The sequence below is a fragment of the Gracilinanus agilis genome, chromosome 5 (assembly GCF_016433145.1).
Source record: "Gracilinanus agilis isolate LMUSP501 chromosome 5, AgileGrace, whole genome shotgun sequence".
NCBI lineage: Eukaryota > Metazoa > Chordata > Mammalia > Didelphimorphia > Didelphidae > Gracilinanus > Gracilinanus agilis.
Genome location: NC_058134.1, coordinates 19,522,792 through 19,544,300, shown reverse-complemented (window position 1 = coordinate 19,544,300; position 21,509 = coordinate 19,522,792). Strand labels below are relative to the sequence as shown.

General features: G+C 46.9%; 1 protein-coding gene across 1 annotated transcript in view; it reads left to right on the top strand.

Annotated features, from left to right (window-relative positions):
* Positions 1–21,509, top strand: part of CPVL (carboxypeptidase vitellogenic like) — a 196,919-nt gene that overhangs the window by 97,812 nt on the left and 77,598 nt on the right. Inside the window, exons 12-15 of the mRNA XM_044678865.1 lie at positions 16,243–16,425; positions 19,191–19,411; positions 19,710–19,814; positions 20,025–20,142. Of these exons, the coding sequence (XP_044534800.1) occupies positions 16,243–16,425; positions 19,191–19,411; positions 19,710–19,814; positions 20,025–20,142 (627 nt within the window). The remainder of the gene's footprint in view (positions 1–16,242; positions 16,426–19,190; positions 19,412–19,709; positions 19,815–20,024; positions 20,143–21,509) is intronic.

Sequence of the window (21,509 nt, the reverse complement as noted above, 5' to 3'; positions counted from 1 at the left end):
TTCCTCCTCCTCCTCCTTCTCCTCTCTCTCTCTCTCTCTCTCTCTCTCTCTCTCTCTCTCTCTCTCACACACACACACACACACTTTTATTGAATTGGATTAAAAACCACCCATTAGGAAATACAAGCAGATGATATGGAGACAAGGCAGCTTCCTTGTCAGCTGCTTTTACTCTGAAGAAGATAGGGAGAAAGTGAGGGCAGCTCTCCCTCATGAGATCCCCTGGTGACATGTTTTGTAAGGAAAGTCCCGAGGCTGGAGTTGGTCTTGGCTGCTTGTGGATTGTCTAAAGTTGGACTCACGCAGCTGGAGCTTTTGTTTCTACATGCAGGAGAATTTCCCAGGGCATCTCTACCCATGTCATGGTACTGTTTAGGGAATGAGAACTAGGAACCGCCAGGCTAAAGGATTAGGAGAGGTGGGAGCCCTTGGATAGCTGAGGGCCCTCCTGGGCCAGCTCTCCCTTGGCCAGAGAGATCCGTCTCAGAACCAGCCGCTGGAGCTGCGAGAGGTTCCAGATGGCCAACAGGCATCATGGAAGACCTCTCCAGCCCGGGTGGCTGTATAGCTCAGTCCTGGGCTGGCCACCACATTTCAGAATAGATACAGACCCTCTGTGGGATGACCAGGATGACGGAAGCTCTTGGGCACCCATCTATGAGAGCATTTAAAAGAACTCAGGCTGTTCTGCAGGAGAGAAAGCTTCACCGGGGGTCTGGGAGCCATCCTCCAGGATCTCAAGGGCGTCCTGGGGAAAGTAAAGAAGCGTGCTCGCCTTTTGCTTCTTATTCCACTTGACCCTAGAAGGCAAAACGAAGAGAATGGGTACAGCTGCAGAGAGGCGGCTTTGAGTTCTGTGAAAGGACGAACTTCCTCAGATTTGTTGCCATTCCACATTGGACTGAGCTGCTCTGGGGTGCTGTAGAAGCCTTCCAGCAGAGGCTGGCTGTGTGCTGGTGAGGCATGAGCTGGCTGAGGTGGCCTCTGAGGACCCTCCTAACTCTGGGATTCTGGAGAACAGCAGCCAGTAGAACAGACGCTCCCTGAGGGCAGGCTTTTTCCTTCTTGTTTTTAAATATCCGTCTGCTGGCTCAGTGCTTCGCTGGGCATAGCTATTGGCAGAATGTAAGCTCTCCAAGGCCAAGGATTACTCGATTTTGGCTTTGAAGTCAAGCACTTAGTAAGCTCAGACTGTGTACTGGGCCTGTGCTGGTGGGTCGACTGCTTCTTGGTTTGACTCGATCCAGCTGGGACACTCACACACATTACATGTACTCCCGGCTCTGTACTGAAGCCCTTGATTCGAATCTCATCTCTAACCCTTAGTACCCAGTGACCTTAGGCAAGTCCTTTGTGGGCCTCAGTTTCCTTTGTGTGCAAAACGAGGAGATAGAACTAGGTAGCCCTTGCTGAGATCCCTTCTAGCTGTAGAGCAGAGTCCAGGACTGTGATTGGGGCATAGATTAGCAGTTGGGGTCATAGAAGGCCATCCAGGAGTGCCCAGAGTCATTTATTTTATTTTTTAATTGACCAAAGAAGTCAGGTTTGACCTGGGAATTCTGCCGTTTCCCAATCAAATAGCCTTTCCTTCCCCTTACTGGAAAGGGTGTCTTGGTGAGGTAGTTGGAAGAAAAGCAGTCAGTGACTTCTGCTCATTCCCAGGGAGCAGCAGGGAACCCCAGTGGCCTGCCACTTTGGGAAACTTTGCCCAGAGACCCCCTGGCATGGGGGTTTTCCCATCCTGCTCTGGGGCATTTGTCCAGCCTTGCTTATCTCAAATGCTTTGGGCCACCTCTTTACCCATTTGAAGCTGCCCAGCTCAAACGTCGTTATCCAAAAAATTGGCAAAACCAAAGGAGGTTACCATGTGACATCTGGACCAAATGAAAGGAGGAGTCCCAGAGGCCCCTTTGGGGGTGCCTTTATCTTTTTCTGAGGAAGGCCTATTGCTGCTAGCTGCCCCAACTTCAGCATTATTGCGGCCCTCTAGCTTTGTGTCCTCGGGTAACTCTGGGAATGTTCAGTTCAGTTCTGCCGGTTCCTGTATCGATTACACTCATTTGCACAAACCTTTCCACCCTATTGACTCGCCTGTGTGACATTCTCCGGAAAGGGGTAGAGGAAAGGATGCTTTACTGCTCCAAACAAGGGGGAACTGTGTTTGAGGGGGAAAAAAGACAACAAGCGAGGAGGGTGGCCTTGGGAATGAGACCTCAGAAGACTCCTGATCTTTCTGCTAACTGATGCCATGTTTTCTTGCATTGATTAAAAGCAGGAAGCAGGAAGCCAACCAGTGTCACTGGATTCTGTTAAGAATTGGATGCTGGGTGGCCAGGCTCTGGCCTTGCTCTATAAAGGACGCCAGCTTGGCCATCTGGAGGATGGAATTTCGAGGGTCACCCATTGAGCTTAGACACCTGAAATTGCACACTTCTTTTCACACTTAGCCATACCCGTACCATCTTTTCCCTCTTAATCCTCCTCTAAATGACTGCCCCGAGTGTGGTCAAAGTAGGTGTATTGTAATCCCCATTTTATAGATGATAAAACTGAGGGAGAGGGGGCAGCTAGATGGCACAGTAGATTGAGAGCCAGACCTAGAGAAAGGAAATCCTAGATTCAGATGTGACCTCAGACCCTTCCTGGCTGTGATTCTGGGCAAATCACTTAAGCCCTGTTGCTTAGCCCTGACCACTCTACTGCCTTGGAACTAGTGCACAGTATAGATACTAAACTGGAAAGTGAGGGTTAAAAACAACTAAGGTGTAGAGAGCTTAAGACTTGCCCAAGGTCACTCAGCTAGTAATTGTCCTGTTTCGGGATCTGAGCACCAGTTTTCCTGATGCCAAATCTGGCACTCTATCATCCATACTACCAAGGTGCATCTATGGGTGAAAGCAGACCCTGCCCTCCCAGAGCTTTCAGTCTCCTTGGAGAAGTCAATGTGTCATATTTTGGAATATATAAAGCAGAGAGGAGATGCTTGAGGGGCAGGCACTAGCTGGTGGGTGATGGAGATCTCCTATAGATCATTCCACTTGAGCTGGAGCCATCCCGGCCATTCAGGTTCTAAGACCGCATGTTTACCCATAATAAGGGTGGCAGCAAGAGATTCCTGTAGCCTAGTGGAGAAATGACCTTGGAGTGAGTCAGGAAGAACCTGGGTTCTAGTCCAGCCTTTGATGTGTCCTGGATGGAGGAGATGGGACAAACCATTTCATCTCTTGGTACCCCCAGACAACTCTCTTAAGATTAAAAGTTACAGTTACTGTGTGCCAGTGGAGGACATTCCCATACGGGGAGTTCCCTACCTCCAGGAAAACATAAGTCCACACTAAAAACACAGCGAAAGGGTGCCAAGAGGAAGTGATGGTAGGTTGAGTGGTTGAGTGTGTTGGATCCAACCTGGGATTCCCCCAGCTAAATTTGCCCTGGCTCCTGGCTATCTGCTCCTGGCAACGGAAGGACTGTGGGAACATCTGCTCCATTTCCAGAGGAGCCCATTTTGCAGCCCGTCGGGTCCACCTCCTCCACTGGCTGGACTTTGCTCTTCTAAGAAAGGCCATCCTTGGAAGGTCCTTGGGTCATCTGGCAGGGGTTGGGGAAGGGTCCCACATTGCCTGGAAAGAATAAGCCTAAATCACTGGACTCTATAAATCAGAGTCATCCTTTGGCTTCTGCATAGCATCTCTGTTTAGGGGGCATCCAGAGTGAATGTGGGTCACTTTAATGAAGAAAAGAAATCAGAGACATGGTTCATCGTTTAGAGCAAGAGCTTTGGGGCAGGATGCTAGCTGTTCCTTGTCTATGTGGACAGCTCAGCTCCCAGAGCACCCCAGCCCTGCGAGGACGACCCTTGGGGGGTCATGCTTGGAGCCCGCATTCCACAGGCTGGGAGCATGTCAGGGGAGGAAGCTGACCCGTCCTCTTAGCTTGTTTCCAGCTCATTAAAAGTGGGTTATTGATGGCTAGCAGGGGGCAAGACTGAGCCCTCGTGCTGAGGAGGGGGTAGGGGAAGGTACATCTGGAGTAGTCGATGGAATGTGAGGCCGAGCGAAAGAATCCCCCCGGCCCACCCCTCCGTAGGCCTGTGTGAGGAGAAAAAGATGGACCTCGATGCTGGAGAGTCTTGTCCCCTAATGAAGAGAAAATGAATGTCCGCCTCTCTGGTTGGTAAAAAATAAATACCTCTTATCTATTTGTTACCCACCAGATAAGATGCTTTTCTCTTCTAGGCCTGGCTTCCTTTTATTTTCATTTAAAAAATAAGTTTATTGATGCCTTTTCTTTTCCAATCACCGTCCATTCTGGCCATGCCCCCCTCGCTCTCTCTCCATCCCTTCCAAATGATTGCTCCCTCTTAACAAAGAAAAATCATGAGCAGAAATGCCCAACAGAGACCGTGTCCAGCCAACATACGCCAGGCTGTCATGGCGGTCCCCCACATCGGCCCAGAGGAGAGCCTCAGGTCTTCTTATCCTCTCTCTGGGCAACTTGTGGTTTTTCTTTCATCAGCTCAGAATTCAGCTTTGAATGAATGAAGGAAAGGCCTTTCTTGAGTATTGGCTGAGTGCCTAGAACTGTGCCGATCCCTGGGGATGCCAAGACCAAAAGCGAGATGACTTCTGCCCTCGGGGGGTTTATGCTCTCCTATAGGGAGACCATCAATAGAGCCAGAGAAGGACCATTCAGTCATTAGTCCCTGGAATGGTGAACTGAGCCCTTGAGCAGAGGTTGGGCTTGGACAGGCCCTTTGTAGAAGCAGCAGCGCCGTAAATGGGATGACTGGGTCCTGAGCAATAGAATAGGAAGGGGCAGGGATTAGGGGATAAAGAGGGTTGCTATGGAAAATTGAACACTTCTAAAATTTTTGTAGACCTCCTTGGGCTACATAATAATAATAATAATAATAATGATAATATAATAATAATAATAATAATAATAGCTACCATTTATATAGTCTGTACCAAGGTCTGTGCTAAGAGCTTTATAATTATTACCTCATTTGGTCCTTATAACAACCTTGGGGGGGGGGTAGACATTATTATCCCCATTTTACAGATGAGAAAACTGAGGCAAGTAGAATTTAAGTGACTCACTCAGGGTCACATAACTGATAGATGTCTAAGGGAAGTTTTGAACTCAGGTTTCCTTGACTCCGGGCCCAGGGCTCTATCCCCTGCCTCACTGACCAGTAGTGGGGCCATTGGGTTAAAAAGGCGATAAACAGTCTCATCCTCACTTGACTTTCGTGACTGTCCCGGGTCACTTTTTAGAGAACTTTGGCCGTCAGGGACGGTGGGTGTCCCGAATCCTCTGGCATGTGGCTTCCCCTTCCCATCATCCCCTTTAAAGTCCCCAAATGCCTCGAGCCAGAGCACAACTGAAGAAGCATTATCTTTGATGGGAAAAGGCCACTTGTGTCAGTGCTGGCCAGAGTCCCAGCACGGAGAGAGCTTTCTTCTCTCTCCCACGGCCAAGCAGAACCGGAGCTGGCAGAAACGTGGGCTGGCAGGCCCCAGGCTCTCTCTGCCTTCCATCTCTTCCCCTTTGCTTTCTGTTGAGTCAAAGGCCGCCCCGGGAAGGTTTGGGCCCCAGGAGTGGTCCTGAGGGTGGTCCGTGGGAGAGTTCTGCTTCCCCCTCCCCAGACCTCACAGCAGGCATCGGACACTCAGGCTTCTTGGACAAGATAAACCCCGAAGGCCAGATGCAGGATGTCTAAGCCAAAGGCCATATATAAGCAAAGACCTGCATGTCTGGAGGATGGAAAAACACTGGCCGGGGAGGGGAGGGGTGGCTGGAGTGAGAGGGCAGCTGTCCAGGAAGGTGTATGCTTTGGGATCCGGACAGGCTCTTTAATGGATTTTCAACTCCTGGGCTGCAGGTCAGTGTCTCTAGTTTTGATCCTGAGCCTCGGAGACACCTGGGAATGTCCCTTTGTGGGAGGACTTTCAGTGAAATGAATCTCTTGGGGCAGAAGCTTTGGAAAGCTTTGTGATGCACGGGCTGGAGGGCAGCGTCCAAGGCCGGCCGGCCGGGCTCCTCCAGGAAGAAAGGGCCCCCCCGGACTCAGCAAGTATTTATGCCCAGGCGTGGCACACAGCGGAGAGGAGCGAAGGGGAAGGCAGCCAGCTCCCGCCTCGTGGATTCGGCATCTGGAAAGAAGGTTCTTTTTTGTTGTGTTTCGGTCCAAGGACAGGAGAGTCAGAATGAACAGAGATAGCAGCCAGCTGGGAGCCTCGTCCAGGCTGGAACAGCACGGCTTCCCCAAACAGGAAACCACAGAGCGTTGGAGATGAAGGTCACTAGATCATGGGGAAAGCACGCGAGTGAGGCTGCAGGCTATCGGCGAGCGAGAGAGCCCCGGGCAGCTCCTCTGTGCCCACCGCATGGCCAAGAGGCAGAGGCTTCTGGGAGCAGGGACGGAGCGGGAAGGGGCGGGCAGCCCAGGTGTGACCCCGAGGAAGAGCAGACCCAGAGCAGAGAAATAAGAAATGGCAGCCTTCTCCCAATCCCAAAGCCTCGTTTAATTGGGGTTTCCTGAAGACTAACGATTAAACTTCCAAGTGGCCCCAACAGGAGCTGTTTTCAGTTTTCTCCAACATATGGACTGCCTGGGATGTGGGATGGAGTAAAAAGAACTTCCCCGTAACATAAACTGTTTACCCAGATTATAGGATTTCAAGCTGAAAAGACCTGAGAGGCCATTTAGTCCAACTCTTTCATTTTCCAGATGAGAAAATGAAGACCCAAAGAGAAGAGTTTTACGGGATCTTGGGAAAATGGATTCAGAGCCGGAAGGGACCTGAGAGGGCGCCGAAGCGGAACCTTTTTTCATTAAGGAGAGATATTTGTTAAGAGTCATGTCCATTCGTGAGCGCCATTTTTAAAAAAATTATGATCTTGACAGTCATCCAGTCACTTCATTTTACGGCTGAAAAAACTGAAGCTCAGAGAAATGAAACCGGCTGGCATTCGAACCCAAGTGCCACGACTCCAGATCTCTTTTTCCCCCTTTTGTACTAAGCCTGCTCAGACATGCAGGCATAGATTTAGACCTGGAAGCCAGCCTCAGAGGCCATTTAGTCCAGCCCTTCATTTTACAGAGGAGGAAGCTGGGGGGGTGGGCAGGAAGTAGACTTGCCCAAGGTCACCTAGTTGGTGGCAGAGCTGGGATGATTTACATTTTTTAACATTGATTTTTTCCCTAAGTGTCAGAGTTGTCTAAGAGTGAGAAGCCCAGCCATTTCTGCACGTTGGCTATTATGCCAGTGAGACACGAGATCTCGTTGCATTAAAATCCGAGCTTGGATCATACGCAGGTTCTCAGGAGCCTGGAAGGAGCTTTTGACTGATGGTGCAAATTTGGTGATTGAAGATCTGGGTTTGAACCCACCCAGGCCGACGTTCTGGCTCTTGGTTTCCTCTTCTGTAAAGGGAAAGGGTCCGACTAAATCAATCTCTTCCAGCTGACTCTGAGCTGATGACAAAGCTTGTTATCTGACATTAAAGCCTCTGGGAATATTTCCTCAAAGTGAGCCCAGAGTAGCACACAAAAGGTGGTAAAATCAATGAAATTAGGAAGGCAGCTTCTTTGTTCTCCTACTGTGTTTGGAATGTTAACTCAGAGCTGGGAAGGACCTCAGAGTCCAGCCTTTTCATTTTATAGATGAAATAACTGAGGTCCCAGAGGTAAAGTTACTTGTTCAAGGTCACACAGGCAAAGAAGCATTTATTAAGTGTCCACTGTATGCCAAGCACTTTGTTAAGCTCTGGGATGCAAAGAGAGTCAAAGCTGGTCAGAGGGAGCAGGTAGGTAGCTCATTGGATTAAGAGCCAGACCCAGAGATGGGACTGGCTTCAGACACTTCTTAGCTGTGTGACCCTGGGCAAGTCACTTAACCCCACTGCCTATCCTTTAGTGCTCTTCTGCCTTGGAACAATTACATAGTATTGATTCTAAGATAGAAGGTAAGGGTTAAAAGAAAAGAAGAGTAAAGAAAAGGACAGGAAAGAAAAGAAAAGAAAGAAAAAGAAAAGAAAAGGTGGTAAGGGATAGAGTGCAAGAAAAGCAAGATTTATCCTGATGATAGTGAGCTCAGATAGGATGGTATAAATGGATTGTCTTGCTGCAGTGAGAGCCCTTTTGAAATTATGAAACCAATTTTTTGAGTATTTAAATAATTTATTTGCACAAAGAAAAATTAAACAAACTACAAGTGAACTCACAAATGGGACAAAACAGGAGCAGATGGATTTAAAAGTGAATTTTATCAAAAAATTGGAAGGAAATGAATTATAATATTATAATATTATAAACATTAGAAGAAAGGACATCATACCAAACTCCTTTCATGAGACTAATCTGATCCTGATACATAAAACAAGGTGAGATAAAGCAGAGAAAGAAAACTAGTCCAATGGCTAGTGAATATTTATGGGAAAATATTGAATAAAATATTAACAAATTCAATGACATATTTCAAAAGATTACATGCTATGGGGGGCAGCTGGGTGGCTCAGTGGATTGAGAACTAGGCCTAGAGATGGGAGGTCCTGGGTTCAAATCTGGTGTCAGACACTTCCCAGCTGTGTGGCTCTGGGCAAATCACTTGACCCCCATTGCCCACCTTTACCACTCTTCTGCCTTGGAACCAATACAAAGTATTGATTCCAAGAGAGAAGGTAAGGATTAAAAAAAAAAAAAAAAGATTATATGCTATGACCAGGCTGGATCACCAGTAATGTAGGATTAGTTCAGAAAACTACTAACCTGATAAATCATATAAATTTTATTTTATGAAACCAATTTTTAATAGAGTCACCTAGCAGGTATGAGAAGACAGAGCCAATTTTCAAACCTAGGTCATAGATCATAAATATTTAGAGCTAGAAGGGACCTAGAAGGCTATCATGTCCAACAGAAAAGTTAAAGGACTAACTCAAGGTCACACAGCCAGTAAGTGTCTAAGGTGGGATTTGAACCTATGTCGTCTTGACTCCAAGTTCAGTGCTTTCTTCCCTAGACCGTGCTGTTTTCTCTGACTCCAAAATACTATGTTGGGGTTGGAGATGGGGTGGAGGAGGATTCCTTGTAGGGATGAATTAGAGTCTTGAATAACCTGGTGATTTATTCCCACCCAGTCTCTGAAAATATATCAGCCCCAAATTCCAGCCATGGAGTGGAATTGGGGTTATGAAGTATCGTGGGAAGGGTTAAATAAATGGAATAAGATAAATCAGTGAAATCCCATCACTTTGATTCCTCCTTTAAAAAAAGACAAAGAGATTGGCTTTAGTCTTGAAGCTACCTTTTCCACTCTGATCACCGACCATGGATGGAGCCGAGGCGTTTGGGGATGGGGAGAAGCCGCTCATTGGTTCAGCACACCTGCCTTGTGGCAGCTGGTGTGACAGAAGCTGCTCACATGCCATACTGATCTCAGCCTTGTTGTTGGGTCTCTCTATTTCAGTTAACGTTAGATACAGACGTAACACTGGCACGAGGCTGTGTTTGATAAATGATGGGGCCAAAGTGCCCCACCCAACCTTAGTTTAGAAAACTCAACATGGTGGCTGCGAGGGGGCTGGATCTGGATTAAATAAAATAGAAAAGGCTCCAAAGCATTAAATCTTTCATCCTTCTGCCTCAAAGACGCCCACTCTGGGTTTATTTCTGAAGGCCTTTGTATTCCTGGTGCCTGGCACAGAGCAAGCATTTCGTTTTGCCCTCGTGTATTTCCTGGATCGTGTCTTATGCTGATGCCAGCCACAAGTATTCACTGATAACTTAAGGAAAAGCTTCATAACTCTTCAATCCCAATTTTGTGTTTCCTGCCTTCTCAGTGGATGGGGCAGAGGCCAGGGAGGAAGAGAATTCGGATATTATGAGACATTTGGAGGCTTCAATTCTTCCTTGGGGTGAAACGAGAGATAAATCATGTGGCATTTCTCATAGACCTTGCACAGAGGTTATTTTTGAGTGTGTCTGTGTGTGTGTGTTTTAAAGTGGACGTTATCATCCTGGACTAAGGAGGGTGACAGCTTGAGGCAATGGGAAGTAGGCTAAATTTAGAATCAGAGGTCTTGGTTTCAAATTCTGACTCTCTGTGAGACCTTGAGCGTGGCACTTAGGATCCCTAGAATTGCAAAAGGAATTGAGATTGTATTAAATGGGTTGAAAGAACTGGAGGTGTTTGGCCTGAAGGAGAAGACATAGGGAAGAGAGGGGACCTGGTAGCATTTGGAGGCTGTCATGTAGAATAATGTAGAAATTACAAAGGTGTACTTGATATAAAAAAAAAAAAACAACAACAACACAAAAACACACAAAAAAAATACAACTCCCTAGTAGTGGGAGCTCTTTAAAAGTGGAATAGAGGGGGCAGCTGGGTAGCTCAGTGGAGTGAGAGTCAGGCCTAGAGACAGGAGGTCCTGGGTTCAAAGCCAGCCTCAGCCACTTCCCAGCTGTGTGACCGTGGGCAAGTCACTTGACCCCCATTGCCCACCCTTACCAATCTTCCTCCTATGAGACAATACACCGAAGTACAAGGGTTTAAAAAAAAAAAAAAGTGGAATAGACTTGCCTTGAGAAGATACAGGTCCCCCTTCCCTCTCCAAGCAAAAAGGGAAAAGGAGAATAGAACAAAGCCTTTAGGAAGTACCTACTATATACCAGGAGGCACTGGCTAATCCCTTTACATATTATTTCATTTGATCCTACCCTGGGAGTTAGATGCCATTATTATTCTCATTTTACTGATGAGGAAACTGAAACAGAAGTGAAATGACTTTCCCAAGATTATACCATTAGTAATTATCCAGGGCTAGATTTGAACTCAGGTCTTCCCAACTCTAGGCTCAGTGCTCTATCCATTGGATCTTCCAGCTGCAAAGATTGGATAGCACTTGTCAGAGATGCTGGGAAAGGATTTCTTGAGAGGAAGGATAGACTTTAGACTAAAGCCTCTGAGATTTGGTCTGCTCTGAGATTTTGTGATTCTGCAGCCTTTAGGCAACTTCCTTTTAAAGGGAACTATTTGTTAAACTGCCTTTTGCAAGCTTGGAAATGGAAATGGTTCCTTTTGACCTTGACTGTCAAGAGTTAATGTCAAGAAATTCCATCCAAAGAAAGCTTGGTTTATTTATGGCATTGACCCCCCCCCCAACCTCTAAGAGATGGATGAGATATGCCATAAACTAGCAATGGCAAGACTGTGTTTAGTAGTGAAAGCAATTTTTTCCAGGAATTTTTGTACATAGATTGAAGGTCCTCCTACCTCCGTGGTCTTTGTGTCCCCAAGAAATAAGGACACAAAGCACCTGAAGACTATGATTTTCCTCTAAGTTCCTTTTAAAAGTAGCCCTTTTCAGCCAATATTGGCAAATATCATCAGCAAATATTGATGAAGGGTCTACTTTGTGCAAAGACAAAACTGAAACCGTTCCTGCCCTCCAGCAGCTTATATTCTGTCCGAGGTCAGCCTGTGCATAAATAATACACAAAGGAGATTCCAGATAATTTTGTGGGGAAAGCACCAGCTCCGAGGGGACAGGGGGAATCCAGAGAGGCTTCCTCAAGGACAGGGATTCTTAACTGGGGTCCCTCACCTTGTTTTTAAAAAAAAAGGTTTTTTGATAATCACATTTCAATATAATTGGTTTCCTTTATTATTCTATAGATTTTATTGTATGAATTTATTGTATGCATTTAATAAACTTAAGTTTAGAACCCTTGCTTGAACTCAGGTTTGGATGCAATGAAGGATTCTAAAAGGTGGAAGTAATGAGGGTGAACCTGGGAGCAACCAAGACAAAGGCACAGAAATAAGAAATGGTATATATGAGAAAAGGGGGAAGGGAATGAGCATTTATATAGCTCCTATTATGCGCCTCGACTGTGTGCTAAGTGCTTTTCAAATATCATCTCATTTGATCCTCACAGTATTATCCCCATTTTACAGTTGAGGAAATTGAGGCAAATAGAGGTAAGGTGACTTGGCCTGCCTCACACAACTCGGAGATGTGATTTGCACCTAGTCCTTGTTGACTCAGGCTGAGCGCTCAGTGCCATTCGCCACCAGCTGCTCTAAAAAGAGTGAGAAGGTCCTTTGTCAAGGGCTTGCCAAGGGTCACTTGTAATAGAGGCAGGGAAGCCAGGAAAGCCTGGGTTTGAGTCCAGTCTGACTCTCTGAGACGTGAGGATCTTGGTGCCTCCCTCCCAGGGCCGTTATAGGGCTCCCTCCATCCTTCTGGCCCCCAGAGCACCCAGCTGGGATGCTGTCATAGTATACGGCAGAATAAACATGGCGAGCGGTTAAAAATATAACCACTGGAATTCTTCCTGGGGGAGGCCCACACTGGATCCTTGGTCTGATTTTCTTACCCATTGCAGCTCATTTGTCTACGACTGAGAACTTAAAAACGTCTTGCTTGCTCGGCAAGGAAAATATTTCTGCTTGCCAAAAACAATGGATGTTCTCGTACAAAGGCGAGCTCCGTCCTTCAGTCCCTGGAGCCCTGGAGACTCTGTAAGCCGAGGGACTGCCTTTGCACCATGGCTGGTCGGGGGAAAATTCTGTTTCACTAGAGAATCCCTCGGAGTGGATTATTGTCCTTTTTCGTGTAACTCGTATCTTTCCCCGTCTTCTTTATGGAGGAAAATATTTGCCTTAGAAGAGGTCCTGCAGCTCCTACTATCGAGGCCACTAACTTTTTGTAGCATTATAAAGTCTATAAAGGACAGCTAGGTGGCCCAGTGGATAGAGCGCCAGGCCTGGAGTCAGGAAGATTCATTTTCCTGAGTTCAAATCCGGCCTCAGATACTAGCTGTCTGACCCTCGCTGAGTTACCAAATCCTGTTTGCCTCAGTTTCCTCATCTGTAAAATGAACTGGAGAAGGAAATGGCCAACCGCTCCAGTATCTTTTCCAAGGAAACCCCAAAAGAGTCAGACACAATTGAAAACCACTGAAAAACATACCAACGTAAGGCAGGGATATCGATGAGAGTTTAGACTGCAGGGAAGGCAGCACAGTGGAAACTTCCAAGGGCAGCCATATCTGCCTGGGCTGCGGCTGTGAGCAGACGACATATTCTGGTGTATCAGGACTCACTCCCATGAGAGTGTCAGCAGGGCATTCCTGGGCAAGGAGGAATAAGGAAAGGACCGACGATGACGGTCTGATTGCAGAAAAGTAGCTCAGCTCTTTGCTTTCTGGGACTCTGGGTATTTTTTGTCGTTCAGGCATTCCAGTCATGTCTGACTCTTTGTGACCCCATTGGGATTTTCTTGGCAGAGACACTGGAGTGGTTTACCATTTCCTTCCCAAGTTCATTTTATAGATGAGGAAACGGAGGCTAACAGGGTTAAATGACTTGCCCAGGATCACACAGCTAGTCAGGGAGGCCAGATTTGAACTCAGATCTTCCTGACACTAGACATGGTGCTCTGTCTACTGAATCGGTTTCTTCTTTGGGTCTGAGTCCTGCTTTCCCTTCCCAGAGGCCTCTGGGAAGTCCTGCGCTCCGAGGTTCCCCAGAGCATCTCTGAGCCCATCGTCAGTTACACTTTGAGGAATCGGTCCATGACGATTTGGTGCCTCCAGACTTCTCGGAAGCTCCATCCCTGATGGGGATCTCTGGAGGTCCCTCCCTTCCTTCAAGGAATGCCTGCTAGGAGCCACGAACCTGCCGCACCAGAAGGAGATGGATCGAGTTGTGCTCCCATCTGGGCTGTCTTGGGTGCAGGGCCAGGGATGAATGACTTTATAGAAGCTTATCGTAGCCAATCAGCTCTAATCAGGCCCTGCGGGGTGTGCGGGCCATGTCGTAGCCCCATCCCTCCATCCACATCAGATTTAATTATTTGCACATTGTTCCAGCCAGCAGCTGGGGGAGGCTTTGGCAAGGCTGTAAGGAATCAAGGTCTGAGGCGTCTCTTTCAAATAAACAATACAAAGATTTTAGTGCCCGAGTCTAGAGGAGATTTTAAGAAGCCAACTTAAGCCCAGCTGACTCTTTTTTCTTCCTTTTGGCTGAAGAAGGGGGAGGTAGTGATGGTAACTGCAGAGCCAAAAGGGAGCATGTGTTTCTGTATTAGAGGCACAAGGCGCTTTGATCTTACGGGGAGCCAGACCTGTCCTGCTGCTGGAGGAGTTGGATTGTGTTATTAAATTGTGTTTAAAATCTTTAAAAAAAAAACTTGAGCCTTGGGGGCAGCTAGGTGGCTCAGTGGATAAAGAGCCAGACTTAGAGAGGGAGGTTCTGGGTTCAAACTTGACCCCAGACACTTCCAGCTGCATGACCCTGGGCAAGTCACTTAACTCTAGTTATTTAGCCCATACTGCTCTTCTGCTTTGGAACCAAATTGCAGTACTGATTTTAATATGGAAGGTAAGGGTTTTAAAAAATAGAATAGGCAAATAAAAGGGATATCTGTCCTCATTTTGTGGTGAGTAACCATATTGGTTTAATTAGAAAATGAGTACAAAATTGGGGCACCTAAAGGAGGGTTTGAGAATAATAGAAATATGGGACATCAGGTGGGTACCAGCATTTTTTTTTGCTTAAGTAGGTTATTTTCCCCTTCAAGTTAGAGTCACAGAGGAAAAAAAAACCCATGACTACATCCTGCAAGAGGGATGAAAAATAAATTTAAAAATATATTTTTAAAAAAGTTCTCCAGAAAACTTGAGTGATCTTTCATTATAATTTCATTTTCAAATACCTGCCCCTTCAACTCACACTCTCTTATATCCATGGAGAACAGACGATGGCTATTTCTCTCCAGTCAGTGTTCAGATTTTTGTCCATTCTTCTGAAAGATGCCAAAAATCTCCAGGGGAGAATCAGAGCTTCTTAACTTTGTTTCAGACCCTTCTTGCTACTGACCAGTTGATGTGAAGAAGATCTGGGGGACTTAGTGGATTGTAAGCTCAACATGAATCAGTTCACTAATGCAATCTTAGGTTACTTTTAAGGGAATCATCGCTTTGGGGAATAAAGAGATGCGAGTAGGACCGTGTATCTGTAGCTCACGGCAGACCAGTAGGGTTGTAATTGAGGTAGCATAGTTTAGGGAGGCTGTTGAAAAGTTGTCGAGTGTCCAAGGAGGACACCAGGTTGGGGAAGCCATGCTTTGTGATTAAAAGGAAATGGAGATGTTGAGCCCAGAGAAGAGAAGCTTGGGGGAGAGCAGGGAGCCATCTAAATGCATTTAATGAGGGTATCAGGCTTGTTCTTCCCAGAGAGCAGAACTAGGAGCAAGGAGAAGCTCCAAAGAACCCCTTTTCAGCCTCGTGTAGGACACAACTTCTTAACAACCTTGGGTGGCCTCCTTCCTTGCCGCACCTACGGAAGCGAAATGTTTCTGGACACTCAGCTGTGCCGTAGAAGGGATTCCTGCTGAGTGTTGGGTGTAGTCGGCGGCCTCTGAGGTTCCTGCCAATTCTGGTGCCACTCTACGGCTGACTTACTTGTTTGGGTGAAAATGAATGCCGCCCTTGAGGGGGGCAGCTGGGTAGCTCAGTGGATTGCGAGCCAGGCCTAGAGACGGGAGGTCCTGGGTTCAAATCTGGCCTCAGACACTTCCCAGCTGTGTGACCCTGGGCAAGTCACTTGACCCCCATTGCCCACCCTTACCACTCTTCCACCAAGGAGCCATTACACAGAAAAAAATTTAAAAAAAAAATGCCGCCCTTGAACTGGCGATCCCAGGTGTTCAGTGTTGAATTAGTCAATGTGTATCTGTATTGCGTGGACACATATGTATGCAAATATATACATGCATGTATGTGTGCATTGCATGTGCAGGTGTGTGTGTGTGTGTGTGCCAGGAAGCTTTTCCCAGTTGCCCCAGCTGCTCTAAGATTACATCCCATCTAATCTCTGCTTATTTTTTCGGTTCTGACGTATATGTGTTATTATAATGACTGAAATCATAATGATGAATTATAATGGATATAATGACTGAAATACTCTCTCAAGGCAGGATTTCTTCATTTTAAGTTGGTTTTCCCTCAGAATGTGAGCTCTGTGAGGGCAGGAACCATTTTCGCTTTGTCTTTTTATCCCTAGAACAATATCCGCACCTAGTAGGCACTTCACAAATGGTTGGTGATTGGTTGGTTGGTTGGTTGTTCCTCTTGGAACTTGGAGCAGTTCCCCTTGGCTGACTGACTCCATGGATCTCGTGGAAAGCCCACATTTTACCTCGGTGCCTCCCCTCTGGCTCTCTCCGTAGGTGCTGATCTACAGCGGGCAGCTGGATATCATCGTGGCTGCACCCCTCACCGAACGTTCTCTGATGGTCACGAACTGGAAGGGACTCCACGACTACAAGAAGGCGGACAGAAAAGTCTGGAAGGTGCACAGCTCTGATGTGGACGTGGCCGGCTACGTGCGGCAAGTCGGGGATTTCCACCAGGTATAAAATAATCACGGGCCGGGGAGAGGGAGAAGGGCTTCTCCAAACGGACCCCCTCATCTGAATAGGGGGGCGTTTCTAGGTTTCGCCTCTTGCAGACGTGATCACAGTGTTGAGGCAGAAGGTGGGAAGGAGGCATTTCAACGTCTCTTTTTCACGTGTGCCCTCTGGATGGCTCATTGTGGAGTGGAGGTAATGCCGGAATCTCGCAGGCCAGCAGAGCCAAGCACGGGTCCTCCTGACCTGGAAAGACTCCAAAGCATAAGCCTCTGGGCTGATTGTGTGTTATTCAAAGGCCAGGCTAGCCAAGGTGGGAGAGCCTCATCCTTGGGATGGCTACACTGAGGGAAGCATATTCTGGCTTCTGAAAACCCATCTGCTATGTTGCCATTGGCATGGGTGGAAAGAATTACCCAGGTTGACAAAATTATAGACCCTTAAGATATTGGGGTCTATTTAGCCAACGGAGCTGATTTTATTTTAATTAAGAAAATCCCTTGGTTATAGAAATGTAATGAAATATTTCTGGGCTATAAAAACCAATGGCTGTAATGAATACAGAACAGCATGGAAAGACTTGTATGAACCGATGCCATGAGACGTAAACAGAGCCAAGAAAGCAATATATCAAATAATTACAACAATGCAATGGAAAGACCAATAATCACAGAACTATCAAAAGTAAATGTTGTGAAATTATAGAATATAAGCTTGGCCCCCCCCAAAAAATGTGTGAAGCCTCCTTTGCCAAGGGAGGATGAGGCAGGGCCCACAGATGTGGAATGAGGTATATAATTGCAGCTTTGGGGCAGTTTTTGATGAATTGATTGGTTTTGCTGATTTTTTTTCTTCTTTGAATTTTTTTTTTTTGGCATAAGAGATGACTTTTAAGGAGGGGATTAGAAGAGGAAGATGGAAAGAAATGGAAGCAATATAAAACCAGAAAGATATCATTTGATTTTATTTTTTAAAAGTAAAAAAAGAGTCTCTTGGATAGGCTGGAAAAAAATGTTTAATGTTATTGAGGAAGCAACTAGGTGGCTCAGTAGATTGAGAGCCAGACTAAGAGATAGGAGATCCTGGGTTCAAATGAGGACTCAAATATTTACTAGCTGGGTGACTCTGAGCAAGTCACTTAACCCTCATTGCCTAGCCCTTCCCACTCCTCTGCATTGGAACCAATACACAATATTGATTCCAAAGACAGGAGGCAAGGGTTTTTTAAAAAAAATATTATTAATATCAAGTTTTTATATTATACAGATTTCCCAGTTTATGGCTCTTCCTCTTCAACCCAGAGAGCCATTCCTTATAACAAATTATAAAAAAGAAAAAAAAGAGCATTTCATCATCAAGCCTGTTCAACAGTATATATAGTATTTTATACCCTTGGCTCCCAGTCTTCAAAGCAGAGAGGAAGAGCTTATCTTCTCTTTTTCTTTGGGGCCAACCTTAGTCATTTTAATTATATGACAATGTCTTAATTTTTTTGGGGTCCTTCACATTGAGGTTCTCCTTTTGTTGACTTTGTTTTGCATCTGTTCAAAGAGATCTTCTCAGGCTTCTCTGATTTCTTCCTCTTGGATCGTTTCTTAAACCATTGTCACAGTCCATCACACTGAAAGCCACAGCTGACCTAACCTTTGACCTTCCTCATTTAGGAACAAAGCTATTGTTTTGGAGCTGCTGGACATGCCTCGTGTTGCAATAACTTTGTCTCAGGTAACAGGTAGCAAAGAACCACTCATTGAGCAGCTGGGTTATATGGCAAGAAATTAGAAAACAACACGAGTTCCGACAGGAAGCTAAGCTTGGAATCAGGAAGATCTAGGTTCAAATGTTTCTTCTGCATCTTACTAGCGGCATGGCCTTGGCCAAGTCCCTTATCTTCTCTGGGCCTTCGTTTCCTTCTCTCTTCTGCGAGGAAGTTGGTTTTAGAGGTCCCCTGCAGCTGTAAGTTTATGGTCTCAGCTGGGAAACTTAAACATAGTTGGGTGCACACAGGATCCCTGTGTGAAAACTCTACCCGTGGGCTAACGATGGCACCTAGTAGGTGCTTAATAAATGTTTATTGACCTGATCTGAATTAACCTTATCTCCAGACCCTATTTTGACATGGAGAGGGTCTCCCCCTCTGAGCTGAGGGAGGGCAAGCGTGGAATCCGTTAGAACATTTGGAAAATCCTCCAAAACCCTGCATGGCTCTGCCCGTCACTGTCAGTGCGTTCTCAGTGCCCCGGCCTCAGCGCAACCCAAGGGCAGAACAAGACCAGGTGGGGGGGGAGGGAGGGGAAGGGGGAGGGCAAAGCACAAAGACAAAAAAGGACATAGTCCGCTATCCCTATGGAGCCTATGAATGTATTTTATGCATTCATAATTAAATAACGAGTAATGGATATCATTAAACAGGGAGACGGCTAAAGTTGTTCATCGTAATCCTGGACATGCAGATGGATGAGAGCTGAGAAGGAAAAGCTCACCACTGGCCAAGGGCAGGAGAAAAAGAAGGTTTTCCCAGAGGAGGAAGCGGCCCAGTGGGCCCTGAAGGAAGGAGAAGGCGATGGGAGATGGGGAGGTCCTGGGGGAGGTGGACAGCCCCTGCCCAGCTCAGGAATGGCAGCAGATCCCCCGAGGAAGGAAGGACTCACGGCAGAGAGGGATCAGGAAAGACCTCCCGTAGGAGGCCAGGCTCGGAAGGCCGTGGGGGCCAGCGGAAATGTGTTCCGGACATAGCCGGACCCACAGCTGCTGCCTCCACCTGTTAGGAGCCGCCTGAGCCCCCCGTGGCAGGGCAGAGCTTCGCTGGGTGGCATTGGCTGGGCCGGCCTCCGGGCTCTTTGTCTGCCGCCTCTCCCAAGCGATATCCCACGCCTGAGATGGGAAAGGCCACTGGCTGCCAGGCTAGAGCCTGCGGCCACTATCTCCTGCGGCCCTTGGAGAGGCGGGACCACATGGGGACGAAACAGGACTTTTCTGGCTGCCAGAAGTGGGATACCCAGGGGGGCAGCTGGGTAGCTCAGTGCATGGAGAGTCAGGCCTAGAGACGGGAGGTCCTGGGTTCAAATCCGGCCTCAGACACTTCCCAGCTGTGTGGCCCTGGGCAAGTCACTTGACCCCCATCGCCCACCCTTACCACTCTTCCACCTAGGAGCCAATACACAGAAGTTAAGGGTTAAAAAAAAAAAAAGAAATGGGGTACAAAAGGAGTGAAAGCCACGTGTGTTTGCAATGGAGGGAATTTCCCCCCCCAGCCAGGGCTCTGCATTTTCTGTCGGGGATTTTAGATTGTTGGCGGAGATCCTTCTCCCTTACGGTCCTAAGGCTGCCAGTGGCAGGGCTGGAGACCAGGGAGAGAAGGAGGAAGCTGCGGAGCAACAAAGGCGTTCTCTGTGAGGCTCCTGCTTGGAACGCTGTACAAATGTCAAGCGTCTAATAACGAAAAAAACGGACCTCGACCGTAGACGAGCTTTTCAGCATTCAGTGCCTAAAACAGAAGCGTGGCTGTTTGCCGAGAAAGAACGCTTGCTTTCTGCCAAGCGCCACGGCTCTTACTTCTAAAACTGAAACCAAAGTCGACCTGTCTCTGCGTGGGGGCCCAGATTGTCCTCCGACGGGGACGACAGCCTCCCCGAAGCCCCCCGCATTCAGGGAGGCCCCAGCAAGCTTCTCGGCAGTCTCTTTTCCAATAGCAACCAGAAAAGGACCATGAACTTGCCTGTAGGTCCAGCCGGGCTCTTAGAAATCCTACAAAAGGGCAAATGCTAGAGAGGTCTCCGTCCCCTCTTTTTAGTTTCTGGACTGGAGTTTTTAGGTCCCAGAATCATAGAATCCCAGAGTTGGAAAGAGCTTTAAAGGCTCCAGTATGGCTGCTGTGTTATTTCACTTGATGTCCTGTAGTGATGGGGACCTCACTACCTCCTAAGGCATACCATCTCTCTTTGGGGGGACTCTCACTGCCAGGAAAGTTTTCCTTACACCCAGTGTAAATCGACCTTTTGGCAACTTCTCCCTCTATAAATGTTTTGTTTATATCTTTTGTGGATGACTAGCTGTGAGACTGTGAGCAAATGACCTCGTCTGTTGGTTCAAAGGAGCCGGATGGACACAGTGACTGCTGTGCTCTTGCTATAGAACTCTGTAATTGTGGGGGCAACTAAGTGACTTGACAGGTAGAGAGCTGGGCTTAGAGATAGGAGGTGGGTTCCAATCTGGTCTCAGATACTTCGTAGCTGTGTGACCCTGGGCAAGTCACTTAACCCTTGGTACCTAGCCCTCACTGATATTCTGCCTTGGTACCAATACATACTATTGATATTAAGATGGAAAGTAAGGGTTTTGTTTTTTTAATTAAAAAATAAAAAGTAAACTCTCCAATTTTGCAATATTTCATGCTTCGGGGGTCTGTGATTGCACTAGTGAGGGCCCACCCTCTAGCAGATAGCACAACCCCAGCCTTGAAAGTGGCTGTAGCTGAAAAATCCATCTTCCTGCAGCCACCTTGATGCTCAGTTTCTCTGAACTTAGCTAGCCTGGTCTTTGGAAAATAGATGCACGATGTGTTTTCTTGAAAACAGATATTGTTGTTTTTCAGTTGTGTCTGCATCTTCATGACCCCATTTGGGTTTTCTTGGCAAAGATATTGGAGTAGTTGGCAATTTCCTTCTCCAGCCCATTTTACAGATGAGGAAACTGAGGCCAATAGGGTTAAATGACTTGCACAGGGTAACACAGCAAATAAGAGTCTCAGGCCAGATTTGAATTCAGTCTTTCTGACTCCAGGTTACGCCATCTAACTGCCCTGAAAACACATATAGTGCCTTCCTAAAAGGCTTTGAAACTGGGGAGACCAGATAAAAATGTTTATTTAGAATGTAAATTCTATGGGTAAATTCATCCCATTGATATTTACAGTTATGAATATTAACTGTGTGTTTGTCTGTTTATCTCCATCTTATTTTCCCTGTTTATCTTTCTTTCCTCCTCCTCCTCCTCCTCCTCCTCCTCCTCCTCCTCCTCCTCCTCCTCCTCCTCCTCCTCCTCCTCCTCCTCCTCCTCCTCCTCCTCCTCCTCCTCCTCCTCCTCCT